The 17,301-nt window shown below is 48.7% G+C and overlaps 1 protein-coding gene and 1 long non-coding RNA gene across 6 annotated transcripts in view; one reads left to right on the forward strand and one right to left on the reverse strand.

The window, feature by feature from the left end:
* Window positions 1–17,301, reverse strand: part of GAS2 (growth arrest specific 2) — a 139,930-nt gene that overhangs the window by 35,750 nt on the left and 86,879 nt on the right. For all 5 annotated transcript variants that reach the window (XM_083163994.1, XM_083163995.1, XM_083163992.1 and 2 more), the window contains 3 exons: window positions 15,634–15,775; window positions 8,628–8,691; window positions 2,670–2,817 (listed from right to left, as the gene is read on the reverse strand). In XM_083163994.1, the coding sequence (XP_083020120.1) occupies window positions 2,670–2,817; window positions 8,628–8,691; window positions 15,634–15,775 (354 nt within the window). The remainder of the gene's footprint in view (window positions 1–2,669; window positions 2,818–8,627; window positions 8,692–15,633; window positions 15,776–17,301) is intronic.
* Window positions 10,154–17,301, forward strand: part of LOC146045259 (uncharacterized) — a 55,613-nt gene continuing 48,465 nt past the window's right edge. The window contains exons 1-2 of the long non-coding RNA XR_014465394.1: window positions 10,154–10,194; window positions 11,226–11,339. This is a non-coding gene — a long non-coding RNA (uncharacterized LOC146045259). The remainder of the gene's footprint in view (window positions 10,195–11,225; window positions 11,340–17,301) is intronic.

A 17,301-nucleotide genomic window follows, 5' to 3' on the forward strand; every position in this document is an offset into this window, starting at 1 on the left:
CTTGATAATTTTCAGCTCCAGGCCCATTTAGACCTTAATCTGGCTCTGTCTGTAGCGCTGTCCGAGTGCTACAGAGGCTGAGAGCGTGATTGGCTGAGCTACAGTATGCGTCTCCATGGAGACGCATAGCTCAGTCCTGATTGGCTGAGCTATGCGTCTCCATGGAGACGCATACTGTAGCTCAGCCAATCACGCTCTCAGCCTCTGTAGCACTCGGACAGCGCTACAGAGGCTGTTAGAAGCGACGGAGACAGCCGCTTCTCCCCGCTGCCTGTCAGTGCGGGGGGAGCCGGCTGTGAAGCAGCCAGACCAGCGCTGGATCCAGGAATGGTAAGTATGCTGGTGTAAAATTAAGGTGTGTGTGTGTAATAAACTTGTACTTCTCTGTGTGTGTGTTTTTTATAAACATTCTTTTTACAGGTGGACTACAAGTCCCAGCGGGCCCATTAATGCCCCGCATGCTGGGACTTGTGGTTCTCCAAGTCCCAGCATGCGGGGGAGGTCTGCTGGCACTTGTAGTTCGCCAGTAAAAAGCAATGTAATGATATGTATGATGGATTTAACCCTATCAGGCCGGCGTCCACTGGCCACGGACGCCGGTGACAGCCCCGGGCTTCAGCCCTGGACGGGTGAAGCCTGGGGGGGGGGACCCCTTTATTGGGGGGGTCCCCACTCCTCCAGGTACCCCGTCCAAGGCTGACCAGCCACGGTGCTCATGTTTTGGCCGGGGGACCTTGTATAAAAAGTGTCCCCCGGCTGTGGCATGACACCGCGGGCTGTTGGAGCCCGGTGCTGGTTTCAAAATACGGGGGACCCCCAGATTTTTTGTCCCCCGTATTTTTGGAACCAGGACCGGTCCAAGAGTCCGGGGCTGGTTTCAGAAATACGGGGGACCCCTATGCTTTTTGTCCCCCCGTATTTTTGGAACCAGGTCCGGCTCAATGAGCCCGGGGCTGGTTATGCTTAGGAGGGGGGACCCCACGCCGTTTTTTTTTTATAAAAACACTTTTACACATTTTTATTAACAGAACCATGCACAGATCTCAATGATCTGTGCATGGTTCTGTCAAATTCGCCTGTCAGAACCTGGTCTATTTTTTTTGCGATTTTTGGTAACATTTACCAAAAATCGCACCCTATTACATTTGCGAGTTGTATACTTTATAATGGGAAAACATCTGGATGCGAATTGAAATGTGACTAAAAATCGCACTTCTAAAAGTGCGATTTCGCGGTAAAAAGTGCGATTTTTTACCGCGATTTTCAACCTATTAAATGTGCGATTTTCGGAAAATGTGCGATTTCGGCCGTTTTTGACCAAAAATCGCACATGTCTAAAAAATCACACCCTATTACATTTCGCCCCATGTCTCATTCAGCATAAGATATAAACAATTTTCAGGCAACTGCCCCTTGCGATGGACTTTGGGGTGGGGTTGGGGGTAAGAGGGGTGTTGCATGTAACCAGGTGTGTCAATGTGATTTTCCGCAGAAAATTCGTACTATTGTTTACTAAATTCTTGATACACAAAAAGTATTCTATTTTCCAAATAAAGTGAACATTACTTTTTTTTTAAGTATTCACCAGAAGAGTCTATGCAGAGTTACTTACATTCAAACCACTTCATACCTCCCAACAGTCCCGACTTTTTGGGGACATTCCCGCGTCCCTCCCGCGGCCGGCAGTGTCCCACGGCGAGTGGGGGCTGTTGGGAGTCCCCCCTGTCGGCTGGTGAGCAGCGGTGAATAAACGCTGTGCGCACGCGCACAGCGTCTATTCCCGCAGCCAGGGGGCTGGGGGCATGGCTAAAGGCTCACAGAGCCTCTGGGTCATGCCCCCATAGCGTCAAAACGGGGGCGTGGCCTCGCGGCTTTCTCCTGGATAAAGCTGTCAGCCAGACAGGGAAACATGTCAGGGAGCACCTGCTGATTTTATCTTGTTGGACTACTTTGATTGGTATTGGACATCTTACTTTTGGAGATGTATTCTACAACTAATCTTCCTGGGCTACAAGCTGGAAAAGGTACCATCCTTATACAACCACTCTTGGGATTCCACCACCTACAAACTGCGGATTACAAGTATGTGCTATTGTTGAGGACACCCCTATTCCAACATCCATGTCCTCCAGCGTAACTGAAATCCAGCAAGGTTTATGGACCCACTACTCTTCTAAGCTCTCAGAAGGATCTGCCCAAGAGAATCCAACATCTCCAGGAATTGCCTATTAAGACTCCATACCACTAAGTATACAACTCATAATTATTTTAATTGAGTACACAAGTAGACAAACTGTTTGTCATAAATGTTTTTATACCATATTAACTGTTAATCTAATACAATTTACATAATAAATTATACATATTGTTTTTTACCATTAACAACCAGTTGATCCACTTTTCTTAGCCCTCCACCCTTTCACTATTTGTATCTATCCTTTAGGGGTTGACGCCCCCCAGTAGGAGCAGCTTGACACAACACCCTATCAGGCGCCCGTTTACTTCTGTCCGTAAGGCCATTAGTTAACCCCCTTGCACTCTGTGATGTCACTAGTTCCTAAAAATCGGATAGGCTACTTTCTCATGTATGTTGGTGTGTCTACAAAATGGCTTCCAGAATATCTTTTGTCATCAAACCAAAGACGAGTTTCTGGAGTTATATAACTTACTGCGTCATCTAGAAGCTTCCCAGCACTCTTCTTCCCAGAGGAGGACTTTGTCGGAGATGGGGAAGGGGACGGGGTGGGCGTTAAAAAAGTTTCTTCTTGTTCAATCTCCTTTTCCAACTTTATTAACCCAGGCGGCTCCACACCAAACCTGATGATCAAGAAAAAAGGGGTCACAGGATTAATTCAGAATTGAGGCCTGCACACTGCTAATATAACACAGTGATAGCTCCACTTACCCAATGTTTTACACATGGGTAACACTGGAGGGGACAGGCTGTGTCGGGAAACGAAGACATGCAGCGGGGAGGTATAGATTATATAGTGACAGGTAAAATACAAACATTTTATGGAATCATCAGATCTGTGCAATTGTTCATCTCACCCGTAAACAAACCAGGCAAGGCAGCCATCTTGGGCTGAGCATAAGAAAGGCCTATATACCATTCGTTCACCCGGTGTAACCCAGGCACATATACTACAGCTCTCTCCCGGTGTAACCCAGCCACGTATACTACTGCTCTCTCCCTGTGTAACCCTGGCACATTTACTACTGCTCTCTCCCTCTGTAACCCAGGCACATATACTACTGCTCTCTCCTGCTGTAACCCAGGCACATATAATACTGATCTCTCCCAGTGTAACCCAGGCACATATACTACTGCTCTCTCCTGCTGTAACCCAGGCACATATACTACTGCTCTCTCCTGCTGTAACCCAGGCACATATACTACTGCTCTCTCCTGCTGTAACCCAGGCACATATACTAATGATCTCTCCCTGTGTAACCCAGGCACATATACTACTGCTCTCTCCTGCTGTAACCCAGGCACATATAATACTGATCTCTCCCAGTGTAACCCAGGCACATATACTACTGCTCTCTCCTGCTGTAACCCAGGCACATATACTACTGCTCTCTCCTGCTGTAACCCAGGCACATATACTACTGCTCTCTCCTGCTGTAACCCAGGCACATATACTACTGATCTCTCCCTGTGTAACCCAGCCACGTATACTACTGATCTCTCCCAGTGTAACCCAGGCACATATACTACTGCTCTCTCCTGCTGTAACCCAGGCACATATACTACTGCTCTCTCCTGCTGTAACCCAGGCACATATACTACTGATCTCTCCCTGTGTAACCCAGGTACATATACTACTGCTCTCTCCCTGTGTAACCCAGGCACATATACTACTGCTCTCTCCCGATGTAACCCAGGCACATATACTACTGCTCTCTCCTGCTGTATCCCAGGCACATATACTACTGCTCACTCCTGCTGTAACCCAGGTACATATACTACTGCTCTCTCCCTGTGTAACCCTGGCACATTTACTACTGCTCTCTCCCTCTGTAACCCAGGCACATATACTACTGCTCTCTCCCGGTGTAACCCAGGCACATATACTTCAGCTCTCTCCCAGTGTAACCCAGCCACGTATACTACTGCTCTCTCCCTGTGTAACCCAGGTACATATACTACTGCTCTCTCCCTGTGTAACCCAGGCACATATACTACTGATCTCTCCCTGTGTAACCCAGGTACATATACTACTGCTCTCTCCTGCTGTAACCCAGGTACATATACTACTGCTCTCTCCCAGTGTAACCCAGGCACATACTGTATACTACCACTCTCTCCCAGTGTAACCCAGGTACATATACTACCGCTCTCTCCCAGTGTAACCCAGGTACATATACTACCGCTCTCTCCTGCTGTAACCCAGGTACATATACTACTGCTCTCTCCCTGTGTAACCCAGGCACATATACTACTGATCTTTCCCTGTGTAACCCAGGTACATATACTACTGCTCTCTCCTGCTGTAACCCAGGTACATATACTACTGCTCTCTCCTGCTGTAACCCAGGCACATACTGTATACTACCACTCTCTCCCAGTGTAACCCAGGTACATATACTACCGCTCATTCCCAGTGTAACCCAGGTACATATACTACCGCTCTCTCCTGCTGTAACCCAGGTACATATACTACCGCTCTCTCCCGCTGTAACCCAGGCACATACTGTATACTACCACTCTCTCCCGGTGTAACCCAGGTACATAATGTATACTACTGCTCTCTCCCGGTGTAATCCTGGCACATATACTACTGCTCTCTTCTGGTGTAACCCAGGCACATATACTACCACTCTCTCCCGGTGTAACCCAGGCACATATACTACTGCTCTCTCCCGGTGTAACCCAGGCACATATACTACCACTCTCTCCAGCTGTAACCCAGGCACATATACTACTGCTCTCTCCTGGTGTAAACCAGGCACATATACTACTGCTCTCTCCCGGTGTAACCCAGGCACATATACTACTGCTCTCTCCCTCTGTAACCCAGGCACATATACTACTGCTCTCTCCCTCTGTAACCCAGGCACATATACTACTGCTCTCTCCTGGTGTAACCCAGGCACATATACTACTGCTCTCTCCCGGTGTAACCCAGGCACATATACTACTGCTCTCTCCCTCTGTAACCCAGGCACATATACTACTGCTCTCTCCTGCTGTAACCCAGGTACATATACTACCGCTCTCTCCCTCTGTAACCCAGGCACATATACTACTGCTCTTTCCTGCTGTAACCCAGGCACATATACTACCACTCTCTCCCGGTGTAACCCAGGCACATATACTACTGCTCTCTCCCTCTGTAACCCAGGCACATATACTACTGCTCTCTCCTGGTGTAACCCAGGCACATATACTACTGCTCTCTCCTGCTGTAACCCAGGCACATATACTACTGCTCTCTCCTGCTGTAACCCAGGCACATATACTACTGCTCTCTCCTGCTGTAACCCAGGTACATATACTACCGCTCTCTCCCTCTGTAACCCAGGCACATATACTACTGCTCTTTCCTGCTGTAACCCAGGCACATATACTACCACTCTCTCCCGGTGTAACCCAGGCACATATACTACTGCTCTCTCCCTCTGTAACCCAGGCACATATACTACTGCTCTCTCCTGGTGTAACCCAGGCACATATACTACTGCTCTCTCCTGGTGTAACCCAGGCACATATACTACTGCTCTCTCCCGGTGTAACCCTGGCACATATACTACTGCTCTCTCCCGGTGTAACCCAGGCACATACACTACTGCTCTCTCCCGGTGTAACCCAGGCACATATACTACTGCTCTCTCCCGGTGTAACCCAGGCACATATACTACTGCTCTCTCCCTCTGTAACCCAGGCACATACACTACTGCTCTCTCCTGGTGTAACCCAGGTACATATACTACTGCTCTCTCCCGGTGTAACCCAGGCACATATACTACTGCTCTCTCCCGGTGTAACCCAGGCACATATACTACTGCTCTCTCCCTGTGTAACCCAGGCACAAATACTACCGTTCTCTCCCACTGTAACCCAGGCACATATACTACTGCTCTCTCCCTCTGTAACCCAGGCACATATACCACTGCTCTCTCCTGCTGTAACCCAGGCACATATACTACTGCTCTCTCCTGCTGGAACCCAGGCACATATACTACTGCTCTCTCCTGCTGTAACCCAGGTACATATACTACCGCTCTCTCCCTCTGTAACCCAGGCACATATACTACTGCTCTCTCCCGGTGTAACCCAGGCACATATACTACTGCTCTCTCCTGCTGTAACCCAGGCACATATACTACTGATCTCTCCTGCTGGAACCCAGGCACATATACTACTGCTCTTGCTCATTGCTATTATCTCGAGTTGTGTTGCTGACAACAGGGAACCTTGTTTTAGATGCCAAGAAGACTAGAAGTACTAATAGAATAGGCAGAGCTGTCGGTTTCTGCAGCCTGTGTGTAGCTTTCATAGGCTGGGAGGGAGATTCCTTCTCTTTCCTGTCTGTCTGGCCAGTCCTGCGAGCTGTAAATCCAGGAATTCCCAATGGACGCTTGCCTACACCTGCACATACTGTAGTCTGACTAATACATAATATGCCTGAGAACATAGAGCTCTCTCCTGCCGAGATCACAGTACAGGCAGACAGAGCACCGCAGGATAAGGTGTCAGTGCCCAGTCCACTAATACTCCCAGGCCCAGGAGTTGCTAACATGCCAATCTGGGGGTTGCGATAGGAGGACCCCCACATTTCCACTGACCATTCTTGGACACTGGCACTTTCCACATGAATCAGTTGTTACTGTGATATTGGTCTGAGCAGCGATGCAGATTAGAGTGTAAGGCTGCGAGCAGGGCCCTCCGACCTCTGTGTCTGTGCTATTGGTCTGAGCAGCGATGCAGATTAGAGTGTAATCCTGCGAGCAGGGCCCTCTGACCTCTGTGTCTGTGATATTGGTCTGAGCAGCGATGCAGATTAGAGTGTAAGGCTGCGAGCAGGGTCCTCCGACCTCTGTGTCTGTGATATTGGTCTGAGCAGCGATGCAGATTAGAGTGTAAGGCTGTGAGCAGGGCCCTCCGACCTCTGTGGCTGTGATATTGGTCTGAGCAGCGATGATGATTAGAGTGTAATCCTGTGAGCAGGGCCCTCCGACTTCTGTGGCTGTGATATTGGTCTGAGCAGCGATGCAGATTAGAGTGTAATCCTGCGAGCAGGACCCTCCGACCTCTGTGTCTGTGATATTGGTCTGAGCAGCGATGCAGATTAGAGTATAAGACTGCGAGCAGGACCCTCCGACCTCTGTGTCTGTGATATTGGTCTGAGCAGCGATGCAGATTAGAGTGTAAGGCTGTGAGCAGGACCCTCCGACCTCTGTGGCTGTGATATTGGTCTGAGCAGCGATGCAGATTAGAGTGTAAGGCTGTGAGCAGGACCCTCCGACCTCTGTGGCTGTGATATTGGTCTGAGCAGCTATGCAGATTAGAGTGTAAGGCTGTGAGCAGGACCCTCCGACCTCTGTGGCTGTGATATTGGTCTGAGCAGCTATGCAGATTAGAGTGTAAGGCTGTGAGCAGGACCCTCCGACCTCTGTGGCTGTGATATTGGTCTGAGCAGCTATGCAGATTAGAGTGTAAGGCTGCAAGCAGGGCCCTCTGACCTCTGTGTCTGTGATATTGGTCTGAGCAGCGATGCACATTACAGTGTAATCCTGCGAGCAGGACCCTCCGACCTCTGTGGCTGTGATATTGGTCTGAGCAGTGATGCAGATTAGAGTGTAAGGCTGCGAGCAGGGCCCTCCGACCTCTGTGGCTGTGATATTGGTCTGAGCAGCGATGCACATTACAGTGTAAGGCTGCGAGCAGGGCCCTCCGACCTCTGTGGCTGTGATATTGGTCTGAGCAGCGATGCACATTACAGTGTAAGGCTGCAAGCAGGGCCCTCTGACCTCTGTGTCTGTGATATTGGTCTGAGCAGCAATGCAGATTAGAGTGTAAGGCTGTGAGCAGGGCCCTCCGACCTCTATGTCTGTGATATTGGTCTGAGCAGCGATGCAGATTAGAGTGTAAGACTGCGAGCAGGGCCCTCCGACCTCTGTGTCTGTGATATGATATTGGTCTGAGCAGCGATGCAGATTAGAGTGTAATCCTGCGAGCAGGGCCCTCCGACCTCTGTGTCTGTGATATTGGTCTGGGCAACGGTGCAGATTAGAGTGTAAACCTGCGAGCAGGGCCCTCCGACCTCTGTGTATGTGATATTGGTCTGGGCAACGGTGCAGATTAGAGTGTAAGCCTGCGAGCAGGGCCCTCCGACCTCTGTGATATTGGTCTGAGCAGCAATGATGATTAGAGTGTAAGTCTGCGAGCAGGGCCCCCCAAAATATATCTCATACCCCCCCTTCCCCTGATAAATCTGTGTATCACCATTGCACAAGTGGTAAGGCTTGAACTGCTCACAGGCATAGATATAGTATAGATTCTCACGGCGACATCTGTCTGCAATGTGTCCAGTAGCGCTCACACTGAGATTATTATTACAAGAGAGGATGAAAGAACCGTAAGTAATGTCCCTTTCTGTGCAGTGACTCTCGCTCACCTGACTGCAATCCTGCCCAGCTCCAATAGGCACAGACATACCTCCCGCGGCTGCTTGTGGAGCACTAGGAAGGAAAGACATAGAGAGTCAGTACACATGCCCACAAGGACTATCTCACCCCATGGTGTCCGGTCAACAGTCATCATTAGGATGACCACTTTTGGTTGGCATTCGATAGGTCGATGTGACAATGGTCGACGCAGCATATGACCGACATTAATTTTTTCACAAAGTTTTTCATATCTTTCAACTCTTAAAAAAAAAACAATTTTGCTGTGGACCTAAAGAATCAAACACAACCCCATGACACAAATATAAAAATTGCGTTGTAACCCGCAGCAACTAGTCACATCCAGGGCAGCCTTGCTATGGTTTACTGGCATTTCGCAAATTGGCATCAAATTTTACTGACACATTTATTTGCAGCTGAATTTCTCTAGATGGTTAGTGACCGCTGTAGGCGATATAGTAACGCTCTAGTCTCACCCTACAGAAATATATAAATGTATTTGCACCAGTGCTCTGCAGACCCGCTACTGAGAAACATTTTCCAGTTTCCTCTCGGTATAAGGGCTCATTATTACTACCGTGTACCCTATTCGTAGACAGCACAGTAGTGTAAGCAGCCCTGTACATGAGGAGCACGAAAGTCAGATTGTTGCTGTGGGTTACAGCGCATTTGTAAATGTTAATGAAATAATCCAGATTGAAAAACAATGCATTGTGATGTGTGAGATGGGTTTGGGCCACGTGATTCCGGACACACTTATTGTACAGCCTCCATGCATGTGAGGTAACGCTGTCATGCGCTGGCACACGTGTGTGCATTTACATGTCTGATCTGGTGATGACACTTGGGCGTGGATATAGATAAAGGCGGTGATCGTAAATGGTGAAACGCGTGAATATGGTGAGAATTAGCAGCGCAGAGCCCATTACTTGCATTTGTAGAGAGATGGTTACATCCGTTATACTCCGTCTGTTGTCTTTTCCAGGCTGATGAGTGTAGTCTATAAGATTATAATACATGTTACGGCATTTCTCCTCCGCTGAGATGCCTGTGACAGCAGGTACGTCACACTCATACTAGCACTCTGGCACAGCTTGGTGATATCACCCACATGCATTAAGGGCCACAGTAACCCTGCAGTATGAGGGGGTACAGACACATGACGTGGAGAATCAGGGGTAAGTCATGGCTCTACTAGGCCAAATCTGACGTGGGGTTGGAAGGAGAGGGTTCTGGCTTTGGTGAACAGGTCTCTATGGGGGCTGTTTTTGAGGTCAGAAATGGCAGGGATTTCTCGCCCGTGTTATCGGGAAATAAGGAAACGTTAATATTTTCTCTGTGACTCAACATTTCGCAGCCCGTCCTCTGTTACTGGTACAGTTATGGAAGGTTCAGTATTTGGGAACTGGGAGTTTGGCAGATGAGCTCCCGTCTGTCAGATGAGCTGGACGCCTAGAACACCTCATGCAGAAAATCTGGGACAGACAGACCATTGTGTGCTGGTCATTAGCAGACACTGTACTAAATGTGTTCTCATGCCAGTAAGTAAGATACATGGTAAGGCTTCTCTCCACCTTCATACCACTTTAACGTCTTGTGTGCACACTCCTATAACTTTTACTAAGTCATCAGCTTTGTAGCTTCCCCTTGTACTTTCCAGCCTGGTGCTATACAACTGAAACGTAGATGTGAAGGCAGAAGGAGAAATCACGGCATTTAGTAAAAGTGAAGGGAGGGCATATATATATATATATATATATATTTTTTTTTTTTGTATATATATATATATATATATATATATATATATATATATTGTATATACTGTATATAGAAGCCATTGGTTAAAATCTGAAGGTAAATTAATGTAATGCCTTTCCATTGAAGATGAGGATGAACAGGCCTGTCTGAAGAGATTACCCTAACCCTAACACACTGCATGTTTTCAATACCCTTCCAGAGTCCTAACGCTGAACACATCACCATGCATGGTGGCCATTTTCCTGGTGTTTGGCACATGGACAATAAGAAGATCACAGGCAAAATGGCCACAGCACCATTTTTATAGAGTCCTGGACATGCTCATTAGACTCTGGCACATTGTTAGTATCTCCTAGTGACCTAGTGCCTGGAGAGGAGGGGGCTCAGACTCTGATTTCACACAGGCCACTTTCTATTAATGTACAGTATGACTAAATTCTACCTGGCTAAAGGACCTCTCATGTGACAACCAAGTGACACGCAGCAGAAGGGGGAGGAGCAAGTATATGGCCTAGTGTATGGCCAGCTTTAGAGGAAGGGATTGATGAAAATGCAATATTTGCTGGAAGATCCTTTGATGATGGCATACAATGAGCCGGTCTTCGGGCTCCCAGCCAGCCTGGAATAACTCGCAGAATTGGATTTCCTGTGGAACGCGCAGCATCTGAGATCTATAATGTTTTTATAATCTAGCATTTTATAGAACAACCAGTAACAGGGTAATAGAGAGCCGTCAGCATCCCCAGCTCCTTATGTGCTGTTTGTACAGACGATTAAGGAGTCTTATGGCAGCCGATTCATTCATTACTGAATATTCTCCTTTCTCCTAGGGTAAAAATAGCAGCCGGGAAGCTGATTGCATGGTTCCGATCTTACAGACAGGCACATACATAAATGAGGCTCAGATCCCAGCCTCCACCGTGGTTTTCGACAACAGAGAGACGGTAAGATTGGCGCACTGGCAGCTTTTCAGGCCAATGAGATTTAGCCACGGAAGACAGATCATCGAGGGTATGAGGAAGACAGTATCTGAGAATAGACTCTTCAGAAAGAGAAAGGTCAGCTCGTGTTATCTGGGAAAGGAAAGAACATTTCCCCATATCAGATTTTCTGTCGCGGTTTCCAAAGCGAACATCTCACTGGTGCTGCATTCATGCTATATTTAAGTATTAAGGCTGCGTTCCCAAGTTACAGTAAGTGAAACGTCACCCCATCAGCCCCTCAGGAGCTGTTCTAAGCACCCAGTTTTCTTGGGGTGTTCGTGGTTGTCCCAAGGCATTGGTGTGAGGACCAATCAGAATCTGCAGAAATGGAGATTGAGGCTTCTGAATGTTCTGCTAATGAGGTTGTGGGCAGTTTTACCTGTGTGATGTGACGATCGCTAGCTAGGTGGCGCTAGTATGTAGTCTGTTCCTATGAAGTGTGATTGCCTCTATCTGTAGCTCCAACTGGGGCTATGATGCCAGGCATGTTGGAATAAACCTGTAGAACCAGGCTGACATTGCTATTAGAAGACCTATATGTCATAGAGATAAACATGCTCAAGGGTACTTGGCTTCCACCGATCTTGTGTGTGCAGTCGTAGAGTCTGTTAAAATAATGTTGCTGTTGCCGGTGACAATGATGATGCCATAAAGATGCCAGTTAGTGTGCTGACCCAGATATAGCTAAACAATAGGAGCACAAAGAGCTGTCCACTGGTCAACACAGCAGTGATGAGGTAAGGACAGGGATCAGACAAGGAGAGTCAGCGTTTGGGTAGAGGTCAGGACAGGTATCAGACAAGGGCCCTTATTCTGATCGGTGCGGCCGGAGCCGCATATGCGGCTCTGACCGCACCAGGCGAATCCCCGCCTTCCATACGGATCGCCACGGCCGTCCGTACGCGGACATGTGGCGATCCGCATGAATGTGTACGGGGATACGCCTCCTCCATGGTGGGAGCTGCCCCTGCATTCGATGGGCGCCGAACATCGAATGCAGGGCCGCACGCTCCACCAGGTCCCGCAACACAAGACCACACGGACACTTGTCCGTGTGAAATCTTGTATGGGGGCGGGCAGCTGACATCCGGCGATGTCAGATGCCCGCCCTGTACCCACGCGTCACAGCCTCATTACCATGCATACGCCCCGCGTTTGCATGGGAACGCCCATGAAACGCGGGGCGTATGCATATGTAAATGAGGCATAGTAGCCCCTCACGCCCCTATCCACCCCCTTTGCGGCGGTCAAAAAACTTGTGCGGCGATTTCGCCTGCACATGCGCAGAGTGCCCTCTGCACATGCGCAGACCGAAAACATCGGCGGAACGGCCGCAAGCGGCCGTTACCGCTTCAATCAGAATAACCTCCAAGGAGAGTCAGCGTTTGGGCAGAGGTCAGGACAGGCATCAGACAAGGAGAGTCTGCATTTAGCCAGAGGTCAGGACAGGTATCAGACAAGGAGAGTCAGCGTTTGGGCAGAGGTAAGGACAGGCATCAGACAAGGAGAGTCAGCGTTTGGGCAGAGGTCAGGACAGGCATCAGACAAGGAGAGTCAGCGTTTAGCCAGAGGTCAGGACAGGTATCAGACAAGGAGAGTCAGAGTTTGGGTAGAGGTTAGGACAGGCATTAGACAAGGAGAGTAAGAGTTTGGGCAGAGGTTAGGACAGGCATCAGACAAGGAGAGTCAGCGTTTGGCCAGAGGTCAGGACAGGCATCACACCAGGAGAGTCAGTGTTTGGGCAGAGGTCAGGACAGGCATCAGACAAGGAGAGTAAGAGTTTGGGTAGAGGTCAGGACAGGTATCAGACAAGGAGAGTCAGAGTTTGGGTAGAGGTTAGGACAGGCATCAGACAAGGAGAGTAAGAGTTTGGGTAGAGGTTAGGACAGGCATTAGACAAGGAGAGTCAGTGTTTGGCCAGAGGTCAGGACAGGCATCACACCAGGAGAGTCAGTGTTTGGGCAGAGGTCAGGACAGGCATCAGACAAGGAGAGTAAGAGTTTGGGTAGAGGTCAGGACAGGTATCACACCAGGAGAGTCAGCGTTTGGGCAGAGGTCAGGACAGGCATCAGACAAGGAGAGTAAGAGTTTGGGCAGAGGTTAGGACAGGCATTAGACAAGGAGAGTCAGAGTTTGGGCAGAGGTTAGGACAGGCATTAGACAAGGAGAGTAAGAGTTTGGGCAGAGGTTAGGACAGGCATCCGACAAGGAGAGTAAGAGTTTGGGCAGAGGTTAGGACAGGCATTAGACAAGAAGAGTAAGAGTTTGGGCAGAGGTTAGGACAGGTATCACACCAGGAGAGTCAGCGGTTGGGCAGAGGTCAGGACAGGCATCCGACAAGGAGAGTCAGAGTTTGGGCAGAGGTTAGGACAGGCATTAGACAAGGAAAGTAAGAGTTTGAGGAGAGGTTAGGACAGGCATCCGACAAGGAGGTTGAAGGCAGCCAAACAGATCGCTCCATATAAAGTAATCCCGCAGCCAGTTTGCTGATAAGTGATCACAATGGTATCTGGTCCAAGTCGGAGAGTTCCCTACTCTGAATTACCTGGCTGGAACCAATGTATCAAAACGAACATATTTGGGGCCTCATTTAGAACTGGACGCATATATGTGGCCTGTATATGCACATAGAAATATAGCAGCAATATGTATAATTCCCTGGAACACTTTTATTTCATATTACATCCAACTCAGCGCGCAGCAGTATTCCAACGTCAGGCAAGTAAATGCGCATCTTTACCCCTAACTAATGCAAAATTACATCCGATGTCCACATCCTTTGCAGCAGGCCAAGGTTGCAGGCCCAATATAATATAGTAGAATGCACATCAACTGCTATCTCTCTGTGATTTGGTAGGTACTTAACTGGAGGGACGTAGAACTTACTGAGCAGCGCCATGTAACAATCAGAAGGGGTAAGTACTTCTTATAACCTAAAAGCAATATCTCCTATGTCCCACCCTTGTACAGGCTGAGCACCACATGCAGTAAATCATACTAGACTACCTTGCCTTCGGAAGATTGCATCCGCGTGCAATGGGGGTGAGGCCTGAGAGTACAAATCCCATTTATCATCGGGTTTCCTTTGTACCCACGCCTGAGAGCAGTGCGGAGAAGAGTGAGCCCATAGCAGCCGGTCTCTGCGAGGACTGACAAGATAGAGGAGAAGAGTGAGCCCATGGCAGCCGGTCTCTGCGAGGACTGACAAGATAGAGGAGAAGAGTGAAGTCTCTTCCCAGAGAGCCCTGACCGCTTTATCTGGGGCTTTGTTCCAGAGGAGCAGATCAGCCAGACGATACTCGGAGTCGCGTCCACAATGAGGGTGGAAAGAAGACACCGCGCAGGGATCTCGTGTCAGTTGGGAGAAGGACAGAAGCCTTTTCATACACACTGCTCCCATTTATCCCCTTATCCTGTCTCCCGTTATCTAACGTTAGCTGAAATATCAATTCTTTATGTGTCAGTCTGAGAGGCAGTCATGTGTCTGGCGGCGTGATCGGGGCTGATAGCAGGACCCGGCCAAAGTCTACTCAAAATAGATGCATCTCCTCCAGGGAAAATCTATTTATATAATATTACACAAGCACCGATATTTGGCTGTTTTTGGTGGGAAGGGGGTGGTGGGAGGGGGGAAGGCGGACATTTTCCTCAGTATCCGGGTGGCTGACAGACAATATTTAGGTCAACAGTCAATAAGTTGACCGCTAATGGTCGACAGTGAATAGGTCGACACCTAAGAATGGTCGACATACCCTAGGTTGACAGCGACAGAAGGTCGACACAAGCTAAAGGTACAAATGTACACGGTGGACACTCAAGGTCAAAATAAATTTTTCACGTTTTTTTGTTGGTGTCGATGACGAGCTATGTCGTCATGGGCCTCATATTAGTGTACCACCGCGTCAAACAAACCAAATCGTTTTTTTTAATCACAAAAAACTTGTCGACCTTATAAGTCAATCATGGCGACCTTTAGCTTGTGCGGTCTATTTTGTCAGTCCCGGTTCCCACAATCCCTGATGGCAGCCCTGTCTTCAGTGGTCAGCGGCTCTCTAGGTCTTTGTTGATTGTTGCCAGTCTACTGGGACATTTTCAAAATGTACTTTTGGTCCAACTTACATAAAATCTCATCCCCAAATGAATAAAGCCTGAAAACGTTTAATATACGTAACAGAACAAGCAGGTATATAGATCATTCACCATAGTGCCTGGCACTGCTGTGATACTATGCGCTAGCTGTGCAGATGATACATACCAAGTCCTTCCGACTCAAACAGACACGTCTCCCCAACACCTATCCTCCGGCACCAGGACAGGAAGTTTGCCGTGTTGTCTCTTGCAAAGAAGGAACCCGACGGGGCGTTGGCTCTGTAGGGAATCCTCCGGGATGGCAGATCCTGCAGATAAAGGTGTAGCTGTGAGAAATCGGTGTAATAATTCCTCTACCACACGGTAATAAAGGAGCTTTTCTGGTTTACAATAATGTGCAGAAAATCAGAGTCAGAGGCCATACTGCATCTAGTATTCATTACTGGGGTCATATGGACCCGTAGCCAATCAGAGCATTAGAATAGGAAAGGTGGAAAGATTCGAACTACTGTATGAGTACATTGCTCTGGTTATTCAGAACTGATGGGTTCTTTGCTAGTTTTGCAGAGCCCCGTGATCAGATATGTGCTGTGCAACCAGAGTGAATGCCGCCCTTTGCAGCCTGCTATAAGCTTGGGGCAAGGGCGTAACTACCATTGGTGCAGGGGGTGCAGCTGCTATGGGGCCCAGAGCTGAGAGGGGCCCACTTTGCCTGTCAAAGTTACATGTGCTTTATATATTTTTCCAGCATTAGGTAATAAATAGGGGCCCTTACAAACTTTTGCTATGGGGCCCACATGTATCTAGTTACGCCACTGGCTTGGGGAAATATTGCAGCCCTGCAATTAGCTGCAAATCCATTGGGAACTCACCATGGAATGATTCCCCAGTGTGTGCAGTCTTACTCAGCGGCTGCAATAGAATCCGGCTGATCGGGGGCGGAGCTGACATCACATGACTTCCCCTCCCACACCTGGCACACCTGCGTATTCCCTGACACTCCCAGATATCAGCCGCTCCCCATGTAATGGTTCCCCAGTGTGTGCAGTCTGTGCGTAGCCCAGGACTTACTCAGTGATAGAATTAGTCTGATCGGGGGCGGAGCTGACGTCACATGACTTCCCCTCACACACCTGGCCACGCCTGCGTATTACCTGACACTCCCAGATAACAGCCGGTTACCACCCAGAACACCTGCTTCATGTCAATCACCTTGCGTGCGGCCTGCGATAAAACCAGTAGCAGGATCGTATTGCAGGACGTCAGTGCACATGTGTACTATGAGCAGTCTGCCAATTATCGCCTGGTCTACCACTTAGCAACGATGTGATCAGGTCTGGATAACCTCTTTTCTCTGGATATCTTAATGTCAACAGCAGCACAGAGTATTTATGTGCAACTCTTAGCACATAGCTGCAGGAAGACTGGTCAAATGCTCCTTTGTATACATTATGTCCATGCATTCAAATTATACACAGAAATGATAGTAAATGTTTAGCGTTAGCAATCTGCCAGCTGGTTGCTGTTCCGGGACTTCTGCAGGTGCCTCTACACTGCTACTGGAGGTACACTGCTGCTGGAGGTACACTGCTGCTGCCGCTAGACTGCTGCTGGAGGTACACTGCAGCTGCCTCTACACTGCTGCTGGAGGTACACTGCAGCTGCCTCTACACTGCTGCTGGAGGTACACTGCAGCTGCCTATACACTGCTGCTGGAGGTACACTGCAGCTGCCTATACACTGCAGCTGCCTCTAGACTGCTGCTGGAGGTACACTGCTACTGGAGGTGCACTGCAGCTGCCTATACACTGCTGCTGGAGGTGCACTGCTGCTG

Source organism: Crinia signifera, chromosome 11, assembly GCF_055691185.1.
Source record: "Crinia signifera chromosome 11, ASM5569118v1, whole genome shotgun sequence".
Classification (NCBI taxonomy): domain Eukaryota; kingdom Metazoa; phylum Chordata; class Amphibia; order Anura; family Myobatrachidae; genus Crinia; species Crinia signifera.